The sequence below is a fragment of the Epinephelus lanceolatus genome, chromosome 18 (genome assembly GCF_041903045.1).
Source record: "Epinephelus lanceolatus isolate andai-2023 chromosome 18, ASM4190304v1, whole genome shotgun sequence".
NCBI lineage: Eukaryota > Metazoa > Chordata > Actinopteri > Perciformes > Serranidae > Epinephelus > Epinephelus lanceolatus.
In genome coordinates this window covers 25,385,182-25,409,644 of record NC_135751.1, presented here as the reverse complement: position 1 = coordinate 25,409,644, position 24,463 = coordinate 25,385,182, and the positions used below count along the sequence as shown (strand labels likewise).

General features: G+C 38.4%; 2 protein-coding genes across 2 annotated transcripts; one reads left to right on the top strand and one right to left on the bottom strand.

Annotated features, from left to right (window-relative positions):
• Positions 1 to 1,890: 1,890 nt before the first annotated feature.
• Positions 1,891 to 9,734, top strand: LOC117267760 (ER lumen protein-retaining receptor 2). The gene is made up of 5 exons (XM_033643763.2): positions 1,891 to 2,126; positions 5,357 to 5,457; positions 5,561 to 5,719; positions 5,806 to 6,058; positions 8,390 to 9,734. Exons 1-5 carry the CDS (start codon positions 2,036 to 2,038, stop codon positions 8,422 to 8,424), a joined length of 639 nt encoding a protein of 212 aa, XP_033499654.1. The 5' UTR covers positions 1,891 to 2,035; the 3' UTR covers positions 8,425 to 9,734.
• A 4,417-nt stretch (positions 9,735 to 14,151) lies between these two features.
• LOC117268885 (lipid droplet assembly factor 1-like) lies at positions 14,152 to 20,740 on the bottom strand. The gene is made up of 5 exons (XM_033645629.2): positions 20,632 to 20,740; positions 20,312 to 20,427; positions 19,226 to 19,394; positions 18,979 to 19,124; positions 14,152 to 17,860 (listed from the first exon to the last, which is right to left on the bottom strand). The coding sequence occupies exons 2-5, from the start codon at positions 20,408 to 20,410 to the stop codon at positions 17,798 to 17,800; spliced, it is 477 nt and encodes a 158-aa protein (XP_033501520.2). The 5' UTR covers positions 20,411 to 20,427; positions 20,632 to 20,740; the 3' UTR covers positions 14,152 to 17,797.
• Positions 20,741 to 24,463: the final 3,723 nt, after the last annotated feature.

The window sequence follows — 24,463 nt, the reverse complement described above, 5'->3', positions numbered from 1 at the left end:
CACTCAGCCTGATGAAGGTCTTAAATGTAGATTTTGACACAGGAGGAGCCCTCTTTAAAGAGATGGCCTTCAGATTGGGTTACTAATGGAAAAGCCACATTAAAGGTCCCAAATCTATTTCAGGCTCACACTTGGGTTCATATTTTGGGTTTCTATTAAAATGTGTTTAAATACTTAAAAGTTCAAAAAACATTTTTTCCCCTCGTACTGTCTACCTGCATATACCTGTATTCACTCTTTCTCTGAAACGCTCCGTTTCAGTGCCTGTCTCTTTAAGAACCCCTCAAAATAGCCCGGTCTGCTCTGACTGGTCAGTTTTTCTTAATCTTCCTCTCTGTGTCTGCATTTTCTGTCTTTATAGATCTTTTTACTGGGATTGCATTGCTAGGAAACAGCTTGGGTCCATATTGACTTCCTGTCAGCTGATGTCATTCATACATGATCCATATTTTCCCACCGTATTTTAAATTAAAGTTCCAGTGCTATAAAATACAGCCTTTCATATTCATATAAAATTACTGCATTGATACAGCACAAAGATAGAGAAGACATTTTTAGATAGGAATTGTGCAAATTTGCAGGAAAGCCCAATCAGTCTTTTTTCAGCATTGGCAGTATAAAAACAAAATCGGGGAGTGCTTCAAAATGCCGCCTACCTACTTTTGTTTATACAGAATGTGCCTTTTTCGGGGCAATGGGCGGCGTGAGCAAGTAACAAAAAGTGTAGCTCAGTGTGTGACGTAACCAGTGATGTGGGAGGGAAGCCACGGCTAGTCAGTCCTTTGGCGATTCTCTCGTAAGTCGGCCCGTTCTTCATTATCCCCGTCATCTGACGGTTAATGGCCTCTTCGTTTGCGAGGACAAGGAGGGCCTTTTACGCTGCCAGTTTTTCTGCAAATTTTGGGCCGTTTTGCAGGCAAGCTGTGAGCGTTTAGACACACAGAGCCGGACTGGCAAGTTGATCCGAGGTGCCCAATTTTCTGCCTCATAGGGTAGACATATTGGAGGAACCCTTTTAGTTTAAAAAGACAGAGGCGGCCTTCCGCCACAGGAGGGGCTGTTGAAGACTTGTGGGAGGAGTTAGTGCGACCCACATGCGACCCACTGGCGGTGGATAAACAGGAAACAGCTGATAGCAGGACTTAGCAGCAGCTAGTAGCAAGAGGGAAACGCAAACCTGACAGACACTGTAAAGATGAGCAACAAATAGTAATTTGTACAAAATTGAGTATATTAATTGCAATAAATGTAAAATTAGACCATTATTTAAAATAAAAATTACAAAAGCACAAGCTCAAACACTGTATCATCCACAGAAATAAGTTATTATCTTTATATACTATTTTTTAATGGTATTTTACTCTTCTCCACTTCTTTTTAGAATAATATGCATGTTTTATTTCCGTTGCATTTGCTGTATTTGACAGCGTTAAAGCCTAGTCGCTTTCCAGATTAATATTGTACATACAAAATTAGTAATTAAGATATGATCCAGCAATAAAGTACAGATAATAGTTTTGGATTAAACCACCCAACAGTGTGTAAAGATGTTTTGATTAGCTTCCCCTCAACCAGCTTCAACACTAAACAGCTGATTACATGTTAGTGTATCAGGAATAACAACCCCAGTTATAAACACGTCATCCATCACAGTACACAGGGTCATTAAATACAGTTCAGATATCAAAACTGTAGTCAAGCGTTGGTCCCACCCAAGGTAATGTGTCCCTGATCATTCACACAGAGCTCCAGTCTTCCAGTCCAGCTTCGTGTGGGCGGGTCTTCTCTCACTGTCGGTCAGATTTTAGTCCAATCAGAATCTCCCTCTCTGTTTTGTCACGCCCCCTTCCACGTCGACCTGCACTCTCGCCATATTTTCAATCGTGTGAAACCCGCAGCCCGGTTTGCTCCCAACTTGGGTGAGAGAAGACGCTTTCACACAAGACAGCATTAAGTGTGAAACGATCTGGTCCAAAGGATAAAGGCACATCTGCGTTAGCTTCCTAGCTAGTGTCTGCTAACTCACTCTGCAGCCATGAACATCTTCAGACTGACAGGGGACCTCTCTCATCTGGCTGCTATCATCATCCTGCTACTCAAAATATGGAAAAGCAGGTCGTGTGCAGGTGAGCCATAGCGATAATTCCTATCACACATGCAACAGTGTTATTTTCCTTGTGTTACAGATTAGCTTTACGTTTCTTTAAGTGGCTAACGTGGTCGTTTTGGCGTTGTCTCCTCACTCACCCAGCAAGGTCCGAGCTAGCTAGCGTTAGCCACATGCTAACGCTTCCCACCCATTCATTTGAGTATTAGCGTCAGCAGTGAATGGGGTAACTGCTGATAAGAACTACAAGCCACTGTATGCACCTCCATCACTTTTAGAGGCAGCCTACCCTAAATTTACTGAACATTTACAGTTAAATGTTGAAGTTAGTGGCAACAATGTCGGATCATAGCAAGACACTAGCTAACTTTGTAGGAATATATAGTGTGGGTTAGTTAACTGACATATTAGCTTAACTACGGGTTCGGGAGGTGAGTTAGGTGCCTGCTGCTCAGTAGATTAATAAGCAAATTGACACGTCAGATTTTAGGGGGGTTTATTTCGTCCTTAAGTTTCACCGGTTGGTTTTGCTTTCTGTACACATCACCCATCCATTTACTCCTGCTCGACTAGTTTGAGGTTTGGTGCTCGATTTTTTTGGTCTGGCTTCTGACGTGGCGTTCTAGAAGGCGCTACGGAAGTAGCTTCAGTAGTTTGTGTTACCTTCTCTTTCCTGCTCTTGTGTCTGTATCTCGTTGAATATGTTTTATTTTTTAATATTAAACCACCGCACAGATAACTGTGACTTCTGGTGTGCAGTCAGGAGGACACAGTGGTGAATCCTGCTTTGGTGATGTGAGTGTAGGTTCAAAGTTAATGGAGGTTATGTCAGGTTACAACTAAGAGCTGATAATGTTTGATTAAGGTTAACATGATAAGAAACGTCCAAAGTATATCTATATCTAAAGTTTACAGTGTTTATTTTATAGAGAGAGTTATGTTTGTATTTCTTTAGGCTAAAATCACCACTCACCTGTGGGGTAAAAAAAGGAAACACTTAACAATTTACATATATAAATATAAATATATATATATATATATATTTATATTTATATACACATATATATACATATATATATATATATATATATATATATATATATATATATAAATAATTGGGACAAATCATGTTATATATATTTTAAAAAAAAAGACTTTACAGGTATTACTTATCAATACACTAATTTAATTTCTGGGGTGAAACATTGATTTTTTTAAAGGATTTATATACATGAAATAAATTTGATAATGATAATGCTTTGTAAAATATTTTGATCTGCTTTCTTTTTTTGTAACTTCTAAACTTCATCTGAGCCAGAAAGCAGCATTGTCCTCGACAATAACTCACAACCTTTGGCAATTAAAAACTGTATTAAAAGCCTTTAAAACCCTCTTCAAAACTAACATTCTGTAACTGATAACATTGGTGTAAAGATGTAGTGCTATAATCATTTTTATTTTCAAATATATTTTTTGTCATGTTATATAAAAAAAACCCCATCCTGTTCTAACTTATCAATACACTAATTTCATTTCTGGGGTGAAATAATATTTTTTACGGGTTTATAGAATGAAAAAAAATATGGAATAAAAATGATTTATTAAATATTTTTGATCTGATCTCATTTTTTAACTTCAAACTTAACCTTCAGCTTAACTTTAAGAATATTTTTGGCCACTTAAAGATGTGTCCCAGATTTTTGTCAACTCTGTCAGATTTCTACAAAAACATAATTTAATCAGGCATAAAAGTGACTCCTGACTCCTGTCTCACGTTCTAGGTTTCAAAAAAAAGTCAGAATGCTGCTCAAGTACTTGTAACCCTTCTATTTTTTTATTAATTCATTAAATAATATTGCTAGTATTGAGTGTGTCTCAACCATAACTCCAGGGTCAACTCCATAGCCCTTTTACATCAAAACTAAATACGGCTCATGGTTTAAAAATGTGTATTTTGATTAGCATTAAGATAAGTCTCAGTAACTTTAAAAAATAAAATGGCTCCTCACTGCAGCTGCTGTGAAAATAAACTTTTTGTTGACTTCCCTCTGACATCTATTATGTTTGTTATTCAGGAAAATCACTGAAAGATCACTGGGAGGCTGACTGTTTTCAAGGTTTAAAAGTAAAGACTTTGATATTATAAAATATATTTTCCCAGCCTTATTGAAGATTAACACCCCCCACCCCCCACCCCCCCAATTTGTCCCAATTCTCAACAATGTGTGAGCAACTGAGGCAAGATCCCTCTTCTCAGACAGATGTGCAGTAGATGTCATGTGCACAAATCAGACCAACAAAAATATATAATACATAGAACAGACAGAAAATAGAAATAACAACAGTAGAATTGACAATATTAGGTAAATAAAGAGCACACATGCGACAGAGTACTCACACACAGCAGAGACAAAACTGAAGGATATTATTTACATAGAGGGAGGAAGATGTGAAGAGAGAGGATGAAGCAGTTATTGCAGACAATGAGCGATGAGCAGGTATAAAGAAAGATGGAGAAAACACTATCTCAGTGTTCAGCTTATCCTTTGCATGCATAAGGCCGAGGACCAGGGTTAATTTTGGACAGGTTACCTGGCTGTCACAGAGCTGACATAAACAGACAGGCAACGAATCACTCCGAGTAAGACTCACCTCTAACCTGCCTGACTTTAGACTGTGTGAAGAAACCCACACAGACTCAAAGCACATACAACTCCACACAAGAAAAAATTGCTAAGGCTTCAGTGCTAGCCTTGTTAGCTTATTTGCAAGGTAAAAATGGTAATGTTTAGGTGTGGTATAGGTCAGGGAAAGATGTGGGAAGGATGTCCTATCTCTGCCTGAAAAGAAACCTGTACAAACTTCTTGTTTTCCCATGATGCCCTGTCATGTCTGATGTACTGTTTAAGTTCAGAAACACAAATCCACGCACTTGAGATGCTCTTATGCCTGTCAGTCTGAGAGGTCATCTGTCATTTTCACAAAGATTGAATTGATTTAAAAGAAAAAAAGATTGACCTGCAATTTTATTATTCTTGCCTATAGAAACAAGTCCAAAAGGACTGCGAATGCTGATTTCCCAAAAAAGTAGTTATCATGTTTCCACCAGTAAATGTCACTGCATAACACGGAAGTGCATTAACGATTCATGTTTTATCCAGACTGCTTGTGAAGCTCTTCTAAATGTGCAGATGGCTCAACCTCATAAAATATATCAGATAATGAATCTGCTTCATGTTTCTGTTAAAGGTATCTCTGGAAAGAGCCAAATCCTGTTTGCTATAGTGTTTACCACACGCTACTTGGATCTGCTCACCTCCTTCATCTCCCTCTATAACACATGCATGAAGGTAAGAAACCAGAACATCTTCGTTCTGACCAGCAGCTTTTCGCACAAGTCCCCTATTCCTCCCGAGTGCCTTCAGTGACGAGCTGCTCTGTGCTGTTTATCAGGTGATCTACATCGGTTGTGCGTATGCCACAGTCTACCTGATCTACGTTAAGTTCAGGGCCACCTATGATGGCAACCATGACAGTTTCAGAGTGGAGTTCCTGGTCGTTCCCGTTGGGGGTCTGGCTGTTCTCATCAACCATGACTTCTCTCTGGTGGAGGTGGGTTCATCTTCCTGTATTACCACTATGATGTGTTCCTGTCTAATCTTGCTTTAGTATGAACATGTAAGTGTATCTGTCATCAGATCCTGTGGACGTTCTCAATCTACCTGGAGTCGGTGGCGATCCTGCCTCAGCTCTTCATGATCAGCAAGACTGGCGAGGCGGAGACGATCACCACCCACTACCTGTTCTGCCTGGGCCTGTATCGGGCCCTCTATCTCTTCAACTGGATCTGGCGTTTCTACTTTGAAGGCTTCTTTGACATGATCGCCATTGTGGCCGGTTTGGTCCAGACCGTCCTCTACTGTGACTTCTTCTACCTTTATGTCACCAAAGGTGGGTTTCCTACTGGTATCGTCCTTTATGGAATGAGGAAATAAGAGTAATTGTCAGGCAATACTTGGGGGAATTAAACTATTTTTTTTTACTGTGTATGGACATTTGTAGCTGTAGCTAGTAGTTTCTTAAAGTAATTTCTTAAAGAGTACTTGAATATAAAACTCGTGCCTTTATGTGTGCTGAAAAAGTTTGTACTTGATGTAATCACTCTTTGAGTCCCCATTGGCCCTGAGGCAATCCCTTCCTAGAATAATGTTGATGTAAGAGAGCCACACTTCTTGTTTCCTGCTAAACCTTTTTCTAAAGTTCAGCTGAAGCTAATAGGAGGCATAAGCAGACTGAATTTCCTGAATCAAGTGTGTGTGTGTTTTTTTTTACTGTAAGATTACCTCTCTGTATTAATGTCCCTCCACAGTAGCTTAGCTGGGAAACACACAAAGGGGATTTTGTGCTAAAAAGACTGTAAAGTTTGAAGTACGCACTTGATTCGGCTCACCCAATGCTGAATCTTCATTCATATTTTCATTGGTTGAACTTCAAAATCCATTTTTCTCACTAAACCACAGGGCTGCATTCACAAAAATTCAGAGAATACTATCAGACAGGTCTTAAATTAGCTTAAAAATGTATTGCAAGGAGTCCTTTTTAAAAGAAATTCTCAAAGAAACTCTTAGCAAGGAAGGGCAAGACCCAAGTCATGACTGCTGCAATGTTATATTTTTGCAGTTGCGAAATATCTTAATGTTGTGATAGCTTTAATATTTGGCGTTTAAAACCTTATTGCGTTGGTTGGGAGATGTGAATGTAGCTCAAATGAGTTTGACCACAAACATTATACCTGCGATCTGATCTGTAGTGTTTTAGGAGCTCACTGTGATTTGGCTTTAGGAGAATATTTCTCCTTCCTTTTCCTTTCATTTTCTCCTCTGTTTAAGAAACTCTTAAGCCTCCTAAAAGGTTTCCTCCTTACTCCTAACAGTTTTCATCTTGGGAGCTCTGCTAAGGGCGAAGATGCTTTGTGAATAACTTTTATCTTTAGCGGGATCTAGTCTCAACTGTAAGGGAAATTCTAAAAAATGTCATAATTCTAAGAGTTTTCTCAGAATTTCTTCACTAGATGCAACTCTTTGTACTAGAAAGCTTTTTGAATTCGGCCCCAGGACTGTAGTTTCTTTTTTGCACTTGCACTTGGGATATCCTACGTGTTATCGCTATCTCATCTTTCTCTTGCTGGGACAGGGCACATGGTTAAAGAATTGAACTTGATGTAAGCCATTTTTTGATAGAACCCAATGTGAATATCACATGGCCAAAGAGTAACATAATTTTTTTTCGTAACAAGGTTGATTTTTCTGAGCTTTTGCACGGCGAATAAAGGCATCGACCAATCATGTTGCACCCATACAAATGAGATTATAAAACAACACTATGGAGGCGCTATAGTCCAAACCAGAACGGCAGACTTCATTACTCTGCTCAAACTTGACAAACGCAGGGCAAACTACATCCACTCCTTCCATTTTTACCTTTCACAGTAAAAGCCCCAGACATATACTGCGTAACTACTTACCACAGAGAACTCAAATTAATGCAGAGCAGTTTACAGTAGCTCAGGCCAGTGATTCCCAACTGGTGGTTTGCAATCCAAAAGTGAGTCATGTGTCCCTCTGAACGGACCGCCATTGACTCTCAAACAAAAAATCACTTTATTTTTAAGTACAGTGAATTTCTGGCACAAAGCTTTTACTTTGAAGTGCTGTTTTCTGCTGTAGAGTGGGTGACTAATGGACAGCTACTTGACAGAGACAGCAAACTAGCTCAATGCGGGGAAAAATTATGGTATGACACTGAATGTATTTAACTGTGTAGACCTTGAACTAATGAGTAAATAGAAATCTGGACCCCGTGGCTGAACCAGTTGGGAACCACTGGCTTAGGCCATACAAGGAGTTGTGTGTCTGTTTGCAGCCATTTAAACGTAACAGTACATTAGGGGCGAACAATGCATCTTTGTATTAATTTTTCTGGTTCTCAAACACGGTGATGTTTTGATTCTGTCATCAGTCTAAATTGCCTAATCTTCATGGCTCTTTCATTCCTTGGGTTTTATAGTTCCCGGAAGTATTTCCTTGAAAAGGGCCTCTGGTTTGCAACCACTGGGCGTTACGTCTGAGCACAAGTCAATAAATTTGTCTTTAAAAGCCCCTTGATAAAGAAACTCTGGCACTTCGAACCCATCAAAGTGGTGGAAATCATCTGTGGCAGTGTGAACATATATGGGCCCGATCATGGTTTCTGATTTGTACATCTTTCTATCTCACCCCGCAGTGTTGAAAGGCAAGAAGCTGAGCCTGCCGGCGTAAAACGCACAGAAGGAGACGACGACTCACAGCAGACTCAGGGGTGCGTGGAGATGACATCATGTAATCTCGTGACCTGCAGCAAAAGATGCCTGAGACAGAGAGCCAACTATCGGGGAAAAACACTAGTCTTCTTGATGATTGCTGATGGAACTGGTAAATGCCAACAAACACCAGAGCTGAACAAAAATCATACCAGGTCAACCTTTGGATTTCTGTGTTCAGCATCTTGCCTTAAACTTCTTTTCATTGCTGTTCAAATAGGAGAAAAGGCTTTTTTTTTCTACATGTGAGGTGTATACGCTTGTTTTTTTATTTTTTTACAATGTCACAAATAGGGTCGACTCTGAGAAGAACCTTGTTTGGCTTGGTAATGAAATGCACAATTGTACAGTCTTATTAAAGAGTGAGATAAAGAGGTTATGTATCTGAGTGCCTGATGAGGATTATGTCCACTTTCTCACAATTTTTTTTTTACTTTTGGATTTCTTTTTTGTCTGCATATACTGAATACATGTACTTACGTAAGGAAATATTTAAAGATGCCAACAGCGAGCTTGATGCCAACACGCGCATTTTGTAAAAACATTGCTTTAAAAAATTGCTCAAAACAACATTTTAACTCTCGTCTATAAATCAGAACTTTTTTTGTAAGCAGAGCTCACAAGAGGATTTGTAGTACCATCTTAAGGTTAAAAAGTAAATTAATGCCAGCAATCTCTTGGACATAGATGTCAGTATTTTCAAATGGTGGCTATCTCATTTGGAATTAAACCTTTTAATGTGTTTATTGATTTTTTTTTCATTAGCTTATTGTGTTAAAGAAAATAAAATGCATCAATTGTTCTACAGCTTTAATAATATAGATGTCACACAATCTCTCAGCAGTGATACATCACATTTTGGATATAGATAGAGCACAAATGTTATTTCTGAGCGTATTGCACCCCAGTAACAAACTCATGAACACCTTCCAGCGGTGATTTGTTGGTTATCTCAAGGTTGGAATCAGTAAAGTTGAGCAATAAGAAACGGCTGAATAATAATATTTGGCAGGAGAATCCTCCAGCACTCTGACTGGTTCTGACATTTCAATGTATGTCTGGAGTGTGAACAGTTAAACAGATTGGACATGGTGCTGGTCTATAATTGTGCAGGGGTGATGACGGTGTTAAATGGGTACATCTCTAGGAAAATCAAAGGCCTCTTGTTAACTTCAATTTTTTCAGATTAGTCATTCCTAAAGGATTATTTCAACTTTTTATGTCTTTTTTTGCATGATATCACCTCCATTAAAGATTTTATGAGAATCACCCACCAGTGTCGTTGTTTGATTATTAATATAATGCCAGATAAGAGGATCACCTTTTAGTTTTTCTTAGCTGTGACCAGCAGCTCTGTTGGTTGCTCACTTGGTAGGTCCACAAAAATTTTCCCACCCTTTGGCAGTCACAGTTTTTGTTCTAGGAGCCTGAAACTTGGCATGAAGGTTAAGTGTGTGTGAAGACGTGGCTAAAAGGGCATAGCATGACTTCTAAATGGATTCAAAGACTTGAAAAAGATGAGCCAAAGCATAGCTGACTAACTGCTCATGCCAAATTGGGTGTTAAAACAAAGTTGGATTCACATAACATGATCAAATTTTGTTGAAAGAGACATCATTTTGCCTTGTCCACTTTGATTGCTCGTGGACTGGTTGTAGTAGGGAGCCATTATTTGACTAATGACAAATGCTTGTCAGGTTGTGTGGATGCATGTATATGGTCGCAGCTATTGTGAATTTGCGCAAATTAAAAGTAAATTATGGAGTGTTTGACCACTGGGTATCATTAAAAAATCACAATACCAGTGCCAATACCATTACCCTTAAAGTGGTACTGATACTGAACGCTATGGTGACATCTCAGCATGCTAAACTGCCAACTCCATCAAATACACCTCTCTCGACTTCATCACACCACAGACTGTATGAGTTGAAGCTGCTCTGGCAGAAAATTGCTCACGGTGAGTGGTTGTGAACAAAACCATACAAATAGTCAAATTTTTCTAGATCTTTGTACAAAAAGGATCAAATGTACAGTGGTGGAAAAAAGTTTTCGGACACCCTTAAAATTTTACACAATCTCAAATATTATCATGAAATATTTGTGGAAAAATCTTTTTTGTGTTTCAAAAGGTGTGGCTGCATTAGACAGATACAAACAAATACAAATTATATTTTTTTTGTTTATTGTTTACAAGAAAAACTAACAAAACTAAATTCTTGACAGTTTCAATATGTCAGTTCTCAACATTGTCGGTATCAAAGTCAACAAATAACAGAGAATGTGTTCAAAACTGAACAAAAAATAAATAAACCATCACATCATCAAATTAATATTTAGTAGTCCTGCCACTGGCACGTAGTAGAGCTCTAATCCTGGCTGGCATGTTCCCCACGAGCCTTTCACACTGTTGAGGGGTAATCTTGTCCCATTCTTCTTGAATTACTGCTTTTAATTCTTCTAAATTCTTTGGTTTATGTTTTGAAACAGACCTTTTGATAATCCACCACAGATTTTCAATGGGGCTCATGTCTGGGGATTGAGCTGGCCACTCTAAGACCTGGATACTGTGCTCCTGCAGCCAAGTTCTACTGGCCTTGGATGTGTGGCAAGGGGCATTATCTTGTTGAAACATCCAGTTTTTACCTTGACGGAACAGTGCACGCGCAGAAGGGAGCATGTGGGTTTCGAGAATGGTACAATACTTGGTAGAGTTCAATGTGCCATCACAGACAGTGAGATGACCAACACCAGCAGCACTCATGCATCCCCAAACCATGATACTGCCTCCACCATGCTTGACAGTAGGTACTGTACATGCTGGAGATAATGCTTCGCCTGGCCTTCTGCGTACCCTCACATTAGTAGGAGGAAGATAAAGCTGGAAACTGGACTCATCTCACCACAAAATCTTCTTCCAATTCCTGGCTGTCCAGTTCTTGTGTGCCTGGGCCCAACGATGCCGGGCTAACCTCTGTCTCTCATTGATCAGGGGCTTCTTGATAGCCTTGTAGGACCTTAAGCCATGATCCAAAAGTACAGTACGGGTGGAACACTGGACACCAGTTTGGTTTGACCACTGCTGCTGAAGCTCCTGTGATGTCATTCGGCGGTTTTGCCTGCACATGCGGATCAGGATGTGGTCATTTCTTGCTGAAGAAACCCTTGGACGCCCAGATCTTGGTTTGTCTTCCAAGCTGTTGGTTCGTCTGTATTTCTGCAGAGTGTATCCAACTGCTGAAGGACTGCATCTGCACTTCCTGGCTATCTGGCGGCAGCTGTACCCTTCCTGGCTGAGAATCTTTATCTTCAGGCATGTTTCCTGCGTTAGGTTCCTTGTTTTAGCCATTTTTGTGTCTGAAGAACTTTCAAATGTGCTGGCTTTATGTAGACACGAAGCTTGGCAACAAAAATTGTGTCTTTTAATAAAAAGAACGACCTTCATCACTGGTACCAAAATGATCCAATACTCAAAATTTCTTATGTATTTTTATGAAACCAATCAATTTTAAGTTTTTAATGGCTTTTTTAGGATTTATTTAGTATTTTGGCTGTGACTGTACTAAAAGAAATTGCACTTGAAGACCTAAGAGTGATTCTTAATGCAATATTTCACAAATGCATGGGGTGTCCGAAAACTTTTTTCCACCACTGTAGGTATCATGTAACTGGAGAAGTTTTGATACTACTTGGTGCTGGATTATTTCGGTCGATACCCTATAGGTATTGAGTACTGATAACCAGCGCCAAGTTGCACCATGGAAAGTGGTAAAGGGAAGTGTTAAGAGCTTTGATAGAAGTTAATGTATCAAGAGCACATTGTAAATATACTCTGTTAAAAGTAAACCAGTACTGTAAATGTTACTCAAGTAAAAGGATGTAAGTATAATCAGAAAATGAAAAAATACTCGAAGAAAAATGTTCAGAAAAATGTCCTCTCCCCAGCAAGGCTTTCCAGCTCCTCCTGGGGGACGCCAAGGCATTCCTAGGCCAGATGAGATATGGTATCCCTCTAGCATACCCCGGGGGTTCCTACCAGTTGGATGTGCCCAGATCACGTCTAACCGGAGGCATCCTGATTAGATGCCCAAACCACCTCAACTGACCCCTTTCTACATGAAGGAGCAGCGGCTCTACTCCGAGCTCCCTCCGGATTTCCAAGCTCCTTACCCTATCTCTGAGGTAGAGCCCAGCCACCCCACGGAGGAAACTCATTTCAGCTGCTTATCTGCGATCTCATTCTTTTGATCATTACCCAGCACTCATGACCATAGGTGAGGGTTGAGACGTAGATGGACCAGTAAATCGAAAGCTTCCCCTTCCGGCTCGGCTCCCTCTTCGCCACAATGTTTCGACACAGTGCCTGCATCACTGCAGACGCCGTACTAAACTGCCGATCCATCTCAAGCTCCCGTCTATCCTCACTCGTGAGCAAGACCCAGAGATACTTAAACTCTATAGCTTGGGGCAGTAACTCTCTCCCAACCCGGAGAGGGCAATCCAGAGGAGAACCATGGCCTCAGATTTGGAGGTACTAACTCTCATCCCGACCGCTTTACACTCGGCTGCAAACTGCTCCCAGTGCATGCTGGAGGTCACTGTGTGATGAAGCCAACAGAACCACATCATCTGCAAAAAACAGATCCAGTTCTGAAGTCACCAAACTGGACGCCTTCCTTCCTCTGACTCGAGGAAGGAAGGGGTCCAGTTTGCCTTGAGATCCTGTCCATTGCCAGAGGCAACACCTACCGAGAATGTGTTTGACTTTGTGCCAAGTATGTGGACACAGCTCTCACTTTGGTTATACAAGGACCTCATGGATGACTCGTAGCAGTGACCCCAGTACCCTGTATTCCTGCTGTACACTTGTGTATGTGGTGTCATTAGATTATTATCACTCATGCATTAATGTAAAAGCAGGATTTCACTGTTGTAGTTGGTTGAGGTAACTACAGGACTGCAAGCAGCTAATGGTAATTGTCGTTCTGGATTAATGTGATTCCTGACGAATCTACTGACTGTTTGGTTTGTAAAGTTTCAGTAACAAGTGCCGTCACAATTATCCAGAACCCAAAGTGCTTCACAATGCTCTTGTACAAAACATAGTACAAACCTCATTTTATTATTAAAAAATAAAAGAGAAATAATTAAAAGAGGGCAGCAAATTCTCACAATTTTGAAGTTGGATCCATTAAATGTTTGGCATTTTTGCTTGATAGATTACAGTTATTAAAATTGTTGATTTTATATTCTGTCGATTGACTAATTGCTTCAGCCATACTTGTATGTAGTTTAATTAATTATTTAATTATTTGTTTTGTGTGCAGAAATCTTGATTTGTAAAGTAACTAAAGCTGCCAAATAATGCGCAGTAATTCCCTCTGAAATGTAGTAGGGTAGAAGTATACTAGGCCTATATTACTATATTATTATGTTACTATATTTTTTGAGCCTTTGAAACAACAAAACTAAATATGTCAAGGAAGCAACATTTACATTGAATCAAATTAAGTATATTACATATGTTTGCCTCCTCAGCATACAGGTCACACATGTATAAAACTGATAAAAACATTTCCTACCCATCATCCCACTAACCCACTCCCATGGTAGGAAGCACATAGAAACTTCCCCTTTGAAAAAGATGACAGGAATAATGGTGAGAAACTTCACACAGAACATAATGTGTTTAGTAAACTCAGTTTATTCTAATAAAGATTATTCCAACGAAAATACATACTGAAACCGTTCGTTCCCAAACTTATCTCAAGTTCTTTGAAATACATGAGGATATTCTCTCTTGAGGAAAAATGTATAGTCGTTACATCACACTGATAAATCAGACTTCAGTTTTACCACATAAGCTGTCACCAACAATACAATGTTTTGGATCCATTTATTTCAAAGACCATAACATTTTCTCCATCTGTTTGGACAGAAGACCAGCGCAAATATTAATCCAGATGAGCATTTGAAAAAACGTACAACACTTTTAAAGGAGCTCCATACGATATTCAGAGCATTCACGTGCTCCTTAGATTGTCCCATGTCCTAAGTTGGAAAGTCTTTGGAAAGTGTGCTCATGACCTACAAGTTGTAATGTGGAAACAACACAGACACTACAAAGACAATGTGTTGTATTTTGTTGCTCAGAGCATTTAAACATTAAGCGTGGACATGGACAGCAAATAGCAGTTACAACCTAATACCATATTAAAAATTACATGTGAGCAAAAAATTGACCTGCAATACGTGAGTTAATATAAAGTTAATACCATCAAACAAACATTTACTTTCATCCGCCATGTTTCTGCGTATATGACACCAACTCAGCAACTCGTATAGCAAAATTTTCACTGACTTTTGATTTTTGATGCTTACATGCAACCGGCAAAAGTAAAAAGCTAACGTTAGGCTATAAACTAACAAGAACACAATCTCATGACTTCAGCGTCGTCAACACAAGGCTGTAAAGGCGTTTTTGGCGTGATGTTGTTTTGTAGTCTCATTTAGCCACTTACTAGCAACCGCCTTTTTAAAGACACATAAAAGCTTAAGAAAATCACATATTTTATGTCGTAGAACAAGGCGTGAAAGTCTCTTAAGCTTGTGGTAACCATAGACCTTATTTCAGGCATCTAACCAAAAATCCATTGACCTTTAGACGAGAAAGCGGGAGTGCTAAAATGCTAACTCATTTCTGGGTTTTAGGACTTGTTCCTGGGGCACAGTACTAGCAAACTTTAAAATGCCAACATGCTAAACTTAAATGTTGAACATGCCAAACATCACACCCTCTTAACAACAGCATGTTAGCAGTGTCATTGTGAAGATGTTAACATGCTAGTGATAGCATTTAGCTTAGATTTAGCTTCACAGTTCCTACATTCAAAAATTCACAAGTGGGGTATTTATGGAAATATGTTATGTCATAGAACAAAATGTGAAAATCTCTTAAGCTTGTGGTAACCACTGACCGTATTTCAGGGATCTAACCAAAATTCCATTGACCTTTAGACAAGAAAGCGGGAGTGCTAAAATGCTGACTCATCCCCAGGTTTTAGGACTTCTTCCTGGGGCACTGTTTAGGTGAATGTTAAAATGCCAACATGCCAGACATCACACATTCTTAACAGCATGTTAGCAGTGTCATTGTGAACATGTTGACATGCTAGTGTTAGCATTTAGCTTAGGTTTAGCTTCACAGTTCCTACATTCAAAAATTTACGAGTGGGGTATTTACTGACGTATTTTATGTCATAGAACAAAACGTGAAAATCTCTAAAGCTTGTGGTAACCACTGACCTTATTTCAGGCATCTAACCAAAAATCCATTGACCTTTAGATGAGAAAGCGGGAGTGCTAAAATGCTAACTCGTTTCTGTCAAGAAAGTGGGAGTGTTAAAATGCTGACTCATCTCCAGGTTTTAGGACTTCTTCCTGGGGCACTGTTTAGGTGAATGTTAAAATTCCAACATGCCAGACATCACACATTCTTAACAACAGCATGTTAGCAGTGTCATTGTGAACATGTTGACATGCTAGTGTTAGCATTTAGTTTAGGTTTAGGTTTACAGTTCCTACATTTAAAAATTCACAAGTAGGATATTTACTGACGTATTTTATGTCATAGAATAAAACATGAAAATCTGTTAAGCTTGTGGTAACCACTGATCTTATTTCAGGCATCTAAACAAAAATCCATTGACCTTTGGACGAGAAAGCGGGAGTGCTAAAATGCTAACTCATTGTAAGTAAGGTATTTACTGACATATTTTATGTCATAGAATAAAACATGAAACTCTCCTTTAAGCTTGAGTTTACCACAGACCTTATTTAGGGCACCTAACTAAAAACCCATTGATTTATGGACGAGGGAACCGAAAGTAGAGAAGAACTCATTTCCATATTTTTTCAGCTGGGCTTTATTCTCTGCTCAGGATGCCATCACTCCACTACATCTTTACATACCAAATAGATATTTGCTGCTGTATTAGTGTTCAGCATGTCGTATAGAGCTCATTTAAAGGTAACAGCAAACATAAAAGTGACAGTACTTTGTAGTGCTTTTCTCGCCTCATTTGCACGTGCATCAGATATCTGCAGACATACACAACATACACATGCATTTATAAATCATAATGTGTCGAAACTAGAATAGTGCACAGTGTTCAGTCACGAGCCAGCATTTTTCTCTTGAAATGAGCCGTCAGTTCAAGATATGTGCATAGTGCAAAGAATATACAGATGAGACTAAAATAAGCCTCCTGTATTTAAAGCTATAGTGTGTAACTTCTACAGGTCCGTAAATGTCCGTTTCACCCAAGCCACTACTAGAGGAGATGACACAATGCTGATTAAGCCGATCGGCTCCTCTAACATCTCGCGGTATTTTTCAATATATATCATTTTTAGTATGCGTGTCGACCGGCGACATTCCCGTGCTGGCGCACAGGAAATGCTTCCTCACAACAAGAAGGGAGGGGGAGGAAGAGCGGAGAGTGTCACAGCAAAAGGTAGCAACAAAGAAGCGGCCGAGACACGGTTCAGAAGTGGATCCTACCACAAAGAAAAAGCCTGGACGTTCGGCTGAAGGTCTATTAGCAAAGAAGGAAAGTGACCGACGGAGAAGGCAAACAAGGATTTGTATTGGAGTCGCTTTTCCTCGGTGGAGAGCCCTGAAGGAAGAAATTGGGCTGAGGGCAGACACGGATGTTGCCTTGCTGCTGTTGGATAAGTAAGTGACTTGGTTTATAATTATATTATGAGCAGTATGTGTTGCTGTTACATGTACTGGACCTAGTACTTTTTTATTTTTTTTTGGAAATGGTGCTATGAATGTTATGTAATGTTAGCAGCCTGGTGTTTGCCACGTTGTGTAGCATTGTGTACACGGTGTGTAGCGAGTGTTACTCTGTTTACACGGTGTGTGGCGACTGGCGAGTGTTACTCTGTGTACATGGAAGTGCCGCTGGCTTATTAGTTGTAATAACGCATTATCGGCTGGGAGGCGACAGAAGTTACGCACTATAGCTTTAACTAGTAAGGCAGTTCAAAGATTAGTTATTCCATGCTTTGGCTCTCAAAGATATTTTAAACTTATATAAAACATAGAGATAGTTACAATCAGGCATTATAGAAAAATGTTCAGCCATAATATTTAGGCTGTAGACACACAGTAACAATCAGGGAATCTTTGTGCTTAGGAAATCTGTTACACATAGTACATTCAAGGGTCTCTTCAGTAGTGCTGATTTAAGGCGTTCGTACCCTCGGCGATTCTGAACTTCTTTCACCTGAGAGCTGACAATCGAGAGAGAAGAAGAATTGAGCTACTGCGTGTCTTTCGTTTCTGAAGTGTCAGATTCACTCTCCGTCTCCTGGACTTTCCTTTGCTGGTAAGAAATAAAGGACAACAGAGAAGGAAAATAAATATAATGTGGAGACAATGTCAGACATTTTAACATGAATGTAAAAATGTTAAAAAAACATCATGTGCGGTGGAAACAGGGTGTCTACAGGTATCAGACAGTTAAATTTAATGATTTTTAAGACACTTTTTTTTTTTTTTTTTACCAAATTTAGGACAGATTTTTGGTCAAATCATGTTTTACTTATTTGAGCATTGCAGGTAGGCATTGCAGACAAGTACTATGTATGTGGTCAAATGACAGTATTTTTTTATTATAGTTCTTTAATGATTTGTAACATTAGAAATGTGGACTTTTATATAGAAAGGCTTCACTCATTTTCACAAAGAGAAATTAAAAAATACATTTAAATTTAATACTGTTTTTACTTCTAAGGTCCTATTGTTGTAACATTGAATTCAAGACTTTTTAAGGACCTGTAGACACCCTGGGAAAGTATTAAATCATGTGTGCAGCCATCCTTTTCTTTTCAAAACACACTCTGAGTCCTTGGTGTGCTAGAGCTGCAACCAATGATTATTTATATTGTTGATAAATCTGTCGATTATTTTTTTTCTATTAATCAATTAATTGTTTGGACTATAAATTATCCAAAAATGGTGATAAATCTGTGTTTCCCAAAGCCCAAGATGACATCTTCAAATGTCTTGTTTTTTTTCCACAGCCCATAGATATTCAACTTACTGTCACAGAGGCGTAAAGTAACCAGAAAATTTGACATTTTAAGAGCTGGAATCAGAGAATTTTGACTTTTTTTCTTTGAAAAATTAATCAAACTGACTAATCAATTATCGCATTAGCCTTACATTAATGTAATAGTTGACTGCTAATCAATTAACGAGTAATCTTTGCAGCTCTAGCACCCAACAAACACTTGTTAACTCTGCCGCAGCGGCCCGGGTTCGACTCCGGCCTGTGGCCCTTTGCCGTGTGTCACTCCCTCTCTCTCTCCCCCCTTCACACTTGTCTGTCCTGTACATTAAAGGCTAAAAAGCCCCAAAAAATATCTTGAAAAAAACAAAAACAAAAAAACAAACAAACAAAAAAAAAAACACTTGTTAACTCTTGCTAATTCTCAGTACCTTTTTCAGATGTGGGTAATAGCGGTGAAAGATGTTGGTGATGATGATATAAAGGGCACTGAAGATGAATGAAGCCATGACAGAGAAGAAGGCGATACCGGTGAGCACACACAGCAGAGTAACCCCTCCTATAAACAAGAGGAACCCTGACAGACAGAAATAAGGTTTTGGTTAATAGAAAAGAGTCATGTGAGTACATTTCAGCTTGTAGAGGATAGAAAATAGAGTTTGACGTACTCACACATACCTTCAAAGAAAACAAAACCTACTGCTGCCATTATAAAGGTCACAAGAGCAAAAGAAAGGAAAAGCCCGACAGGCAGTGTGGCCATGGCGCCAAACAGCAGCACTGTCAGAGCGAAGACAGGGTGGGTGCTGAGGTACTGCCCGATTCTTGTGTTCATCAGATGTGCTACCTGTTAGAGAGAGAGAGACACCATGGCTGTAATCACCTATTTAACATCAGTGGAGGAGATGACTCTGCACCTTGTGTGACCCAACCCTTCGGGGAGGACTGGGAGATTCCCCACCAGAGACATTTTAGAAACTCAGCAGCTAAACTGACCATTTTAGAGCATTTTGTAAGGAAATTTTAGATCAGGGGTTCTCAAAGGTTTGATGACTGAGTGCCATTTTAGGGAGCCAACATATGACTGAGGGCTTTACAGGAGAAGTGCACACACGACGACATTTTTTAAATAATTTCTTTTATGACATACCACACATTTTAAGACTTTTTTTGACATACTATACTATGACTTTTTTTTTAAACTTTTTTTTTTTGACATACTATACTATGACCTTTTTTTTTAAACCTTTTTTTTACATACTATACTATGACTTTTTTAAGACATACTACACTGACTTTTTTTGGCATGACTTTTTTATGACATGCTATACTATGATTTTTTGTCATATTATACTATGACTTTTTCTGACATTTTTGTCACATTATGACTATGGCTTTTTTGTCATACTACATTTTGACTTTTTTTATTACATTCTGTATTGTGACTTTTTCTGATATACTATACTATGACTCTTTATGGCACTTTTTATTAAATACTAACACTTTACATAAACGATAACATTCAACAGTGATGTAGCACGTAACACTTACATTACAATCTAGTTTTCCACTTTTTAAATACATTTGAATGAAATTAAATAGAGAGTCATTACAGTGTTTGTCATTGATTATACCCAGAGCAGTCGAGCATTAGCTTCGTCAGTCCCTATTGATTTGCTGATAGAAAAGCAAAGCAAACATGCACACAAATTAAAGAGTAAAGAACTTTTTTTTGACAGATTCAGGTGTTTAATTTCATGTTACCTTGGGGTCATCATAATAGCGCTTCACCATTGTGCTCCAACCTCCCCACAGCTGCTGCAACTCTGATTTCTCACTGCTGCTGTTGCTGCTGGGCTGCATCTCCACATAGGACCTGACTGAAGACAGGAGGAAAACTGAGTCAACCTGACAGCTAAATGGTACATTTTGTTAACCGAAGTTAAAGTTTAGACACACATGGGATTCAGTTGAGCTACAGTGGATGTAACAAATAGTTAACTAGCTAAAAACTGTGCTGTATTACACCTTAAATAACCTTAGACCATGTCTGAAAACAAACACCAAAATTAGTAAGTACCAACCTGAACTATGTAGCAAAGCTGGTTTGTGTCCTGCAGTCGCCTCTGACTCTTCAACACTACAACAGTACCAACACACCCTTTTAAAACACACTTTCTTCCTACTCCTCCTCTTTCTTCCTCTTTTGGATTCCTGGTGGAGAGACTCTGAAAGGCTTGTTGGTATTGTTGCTGCCATCTACTGTTCACCAAATATGTGTCAGCACATGACTGTAGGCTTCAGTGTTATTGTACATCATATTCATGTTAAGCATTTTCAGAATTACTGGGAAAAATGTGCATCTACATTTATGGATTTATGGATTTGCCTTAATTAAAATTAGCCAGCAACAATAGAATAAATAAGCAGCCTAAATAACCATTAATACATAAAGGTTACACAGTGGGGTACAAACGTCTGAGACCACATTGAAATTCTATTTCATGCAAAACCTGGAAATTATCAGAATTTGATGATTCAGAAACATTTAAAAACACAAGAAAGTTATGACATTTAATTGAATTCAGTCTTATTTATAAAGCCTAAGCTTTAGAGCATGCAACATCCCTTTGTCCTTGGACCCTCAAAGTGGATAGTCAAGTAACTAAATATGGCTGTGCAGCACGTTTCCAACAGATCATTGCTTAGTCTTATCAATATCTCTGTGGTGGGGCTGTCGTTGGGCAAAGCATGCTTTCTTGTCATCAGTTGCCTGATCTGGTACATGTTCTTGGATAGGATATCATGCACGTGCTTTAGGTCAGGACCTGGAACTTCTTTTAGGTTTAGCAGAGCTTTTCCGTTCCTCATAGAGAGAGACGGTAGGCAGAGCAGCGCTGATGTCTCCAGAAACCATTGACAGGATCTCCATGGCGTTCTGCAGTTCCAGCTTCTTATAGAGCGCCACGATACTCAGGGATGGGCAGTATTTCTATTACTTGTATGTATGTAATGTATTTTGTATGTAATTTGTAACAAAATACTTTTGAGTGGAGTAATTTTGTATTTAAAATACTTTCTCCACGAATCAAAAAACAAAAATAATAGGCTACACATTCTTATAATATTGGATGTAACAATATTTTTTACTTTTTTTTTTTTTTTTTTAAATATTTTTATCTATATGTTTTTTTAAACTTGGGCCATTCAATGTGCCCTTCAATGACCTAGTGGTCTGTTTTACTGGACTGTGCATAACATAGGAAATTGTATGTTGTTGTGGTTGATGCTTGGGATGAGTATGCTATAAATGAACTGCCTCACGTGGGATCAATAAAGTTGTCTGAATCTAAATCTGCATCATTAAATAATATTTTAGAGTAGCCTACATCCCAAACCTGAATACTCTGCTACACCAAATTTTGAGGAAATAAGTACAAATTTGCAATAGCTGCGACCAGTGGACTTATGGACAAATCGTTGGCATTCTTTCTGGTATAGTTACTCATGGTCTCTGGTTGCAGTATGCAAATTTTGAGCATTTTTGGTCAAGGACTTTTTGAGTTATTCATGAAAAGCTTTGTGGACCAACCAACTGACCAACCAACTGACAGAGCTATAGAGCTATAGAGCTGCTGGTCGCTGCTAAAAAGAAAAAAGTATTTTCTGTATTTGAAAATACAAAATACATGTATTTTATTTTGATACATTTTCTGGCACCAGTATTTTCTATTTTATTTTGATACATTTATTCAAGGGGTATTTTGTATTTTGGATCAAAATACATTTTGACGTATTTTTGCCTGTCTCTGGTGAGTATTATATTTCACTTTACATTGTCTGTCAAATAACTGGAAACTGAAATGATAGCTATACTAGTATGAAAAAGTCAATGAAACAGACTTATTGTCTTGAAACGTCATTCATCTGTTTAGACTTACTACACTCAGAGCACTTCCTTTAACTTTAATTGTATAATTCTGCAAGTAAATAATTTGTTTTTGAAATAAAAGATTCAACATCCTGGATCATTCTGAGTTTCACAGAATACTCTCTTGTCTGTCCCATAGACAGAAAGTCATATTGTGATGATTTATAACACGTTCTGTGCACCTGCAAATATTAGTAGAGCATTGTTTACAATGTACAAATAAAGCTGTATCCAACACATAATTAATATAGGCTAATTGAATAAATAATGAATGTACAGAATAAAGTTTGTTTAAACTTGACTGAATTTCAGCTCTATTAATACATTTGATGTTATTGATATTATTTTCACAGCACACCGTGAATCAAATTGTACCCTGATCTGAGTAGCATAGAGACAGTGTAGGAAAAAAAGCATAGATATTATTTTTGTGAAAGATGGAACACAGTTTTCCTTCATTACAGCTGAAAAAATAAAACCAATAAACTGATAGTTTCATTTTTTGTTGAGTCTCCTCAAATAACAAGCAGGTTTATTTACACAGCTGCTTCTGGCACAGATCATGATAACTTGGACAAAGAAGCTGAGGTTCTTTTTCTCTGCAGGGGAAAATAAGATTAAACTACACTAGTAATTTATTTTTGATCAATGATTTTTCAATTTCAGACACACAAAGACAGAAGCAGGGGATCTTATTTTTAGTCAGCTTTTGCTGCTGAGATGACGCTGGGATATTTTATCATCTGTAACAAGCTGCTTTGAAAACCATGGGATAGCTTCAAGAGCATAACTCTTGAATCAGCATCAAGCTCAGTATGTTGGGAAGGTATAATAGCAAGGGAAGCAATGAGGAAAAAGTTTGTGGAGAAGCTTGTTAGTCTGATGTTTGAGAAAGTAAAAGTGACGTGGACCATTGAGTCACCTCATGACATCATTAGCCATCTGTCCGATAGAACATGGGCCGAAGATGAACAACATCGACAAGGTCATAGGTCAGTGAAGATAAACTTCTAGTGACTGATTTAACAAAACTTGAATAATCATAAATGAGGTATTCAATTTGACGAAAAAAAAAACTGACTGACCTCTCAGGGCCGCCTCACAGCTAGAAGGAGAGGGTTGTCTTCTGTCTACTGTGGTGGTACTGATTTGATGAAATAAATAGATAAATACATTTCTGCCTATCCTTCTTATCATTTAATGCAAAAGCTGTCAATATTTAACTTGGATTGAAATTCTGCTGATTGCTAAACTGATGTTCTCCCATCTGCTGCTGCTATGAAACAAGTGCAACAACTGTTATTTACAATACGTGCTGCTGCTGCATGCATCCAGTCTTATAGGAATCCTGTGACTTCCCATTCTTATTATCATTATAGACCCAAACTGATCTGCAGATTATAGAAGTCATGCTGTATCTTAATGGCTTTCAGACAGTCTCATAAATGATGGAGAGACGTGACAATGAAAACATTGCATTACAAGTCAATACCTCCAATATTCAAACATGCTACAGTCCCCAGTATACTGATATAAAATATAACAACAAATGTTGCTTTGATATGATAGACAATCCCTCTGTCCGTAATAATTAATAGCAAATAATTGCTATTATTGTTACTACTTTTTCCAGTATTACTGTGTACTGCAGTTCTGCATGTGCTTTATAAAAGTGGTCCTATTGTAACCCAGTAGAAGCTACTGCTTAACTGCTGTTGGCAGGTACAATAAATGGCAAACACTGTACTGTCTTTCTATTTAATTACTTTCAAATGTGGTAGAAAAATGTAATATTATAAAATACGCTTTGCTGCAGCATAATGTTGAGGTTTTTGTTTTTTTGTTATTGTTTATGTAGCCTAACAGTAATTACACAGAGAGAGATGTTAATAAAAAATTAGGGAGAAATTAAAAAGGACAAGTAGCACCTAAATAAAATAATTACATGAACAAATCTGTCTTTTTGTTGTTTTTTTTTAATTGTC

Coding starts and splice junctions, on each gene's coding strand:
- LOC117267760 (XM_033643763.2), top strand. CDS start 2,036: ATGAACATCTTCAGACTGACAGGGGACCTCTCTCATCTGGCTGCTATC. Junction 2,127..5,356: donor GAAAAGCAGGTCGTGTGCAG/GTGAGCCATAGC, acceptor TTTCTGTTAAAG/GTATCTCTGGAAAGAGCCAA. Junction 5,720..5,805: donor ATGACTTCTCTCTGGTGGAG/GTGGGTTCATCT, acceptor ATCTGTCATCAG/ATCCTGTGGACGTTCTCAAT.
- LOC117268885 (XM_033645629.2), bottom strand. CDS start 20,410: ATGCAGCCCAGCAGCAACAGCAGCAGTGAGAAATCAGAGTTGCAGCAG. Junction 19,395..20,311: donor GCTATTATGATGACCCCAAG/GTAACATGAAAT, acceptor TCTCTCTAACAG/GTAGCACATCTGATGAACAC. Junction 19,125..19,225: donor AGGTTTTGTTTTCTTTGAAG/GTATGTGTGAGT, acceptor TCTGTCTGTCAG/GGTTCCTCTTGTTTATAGGA.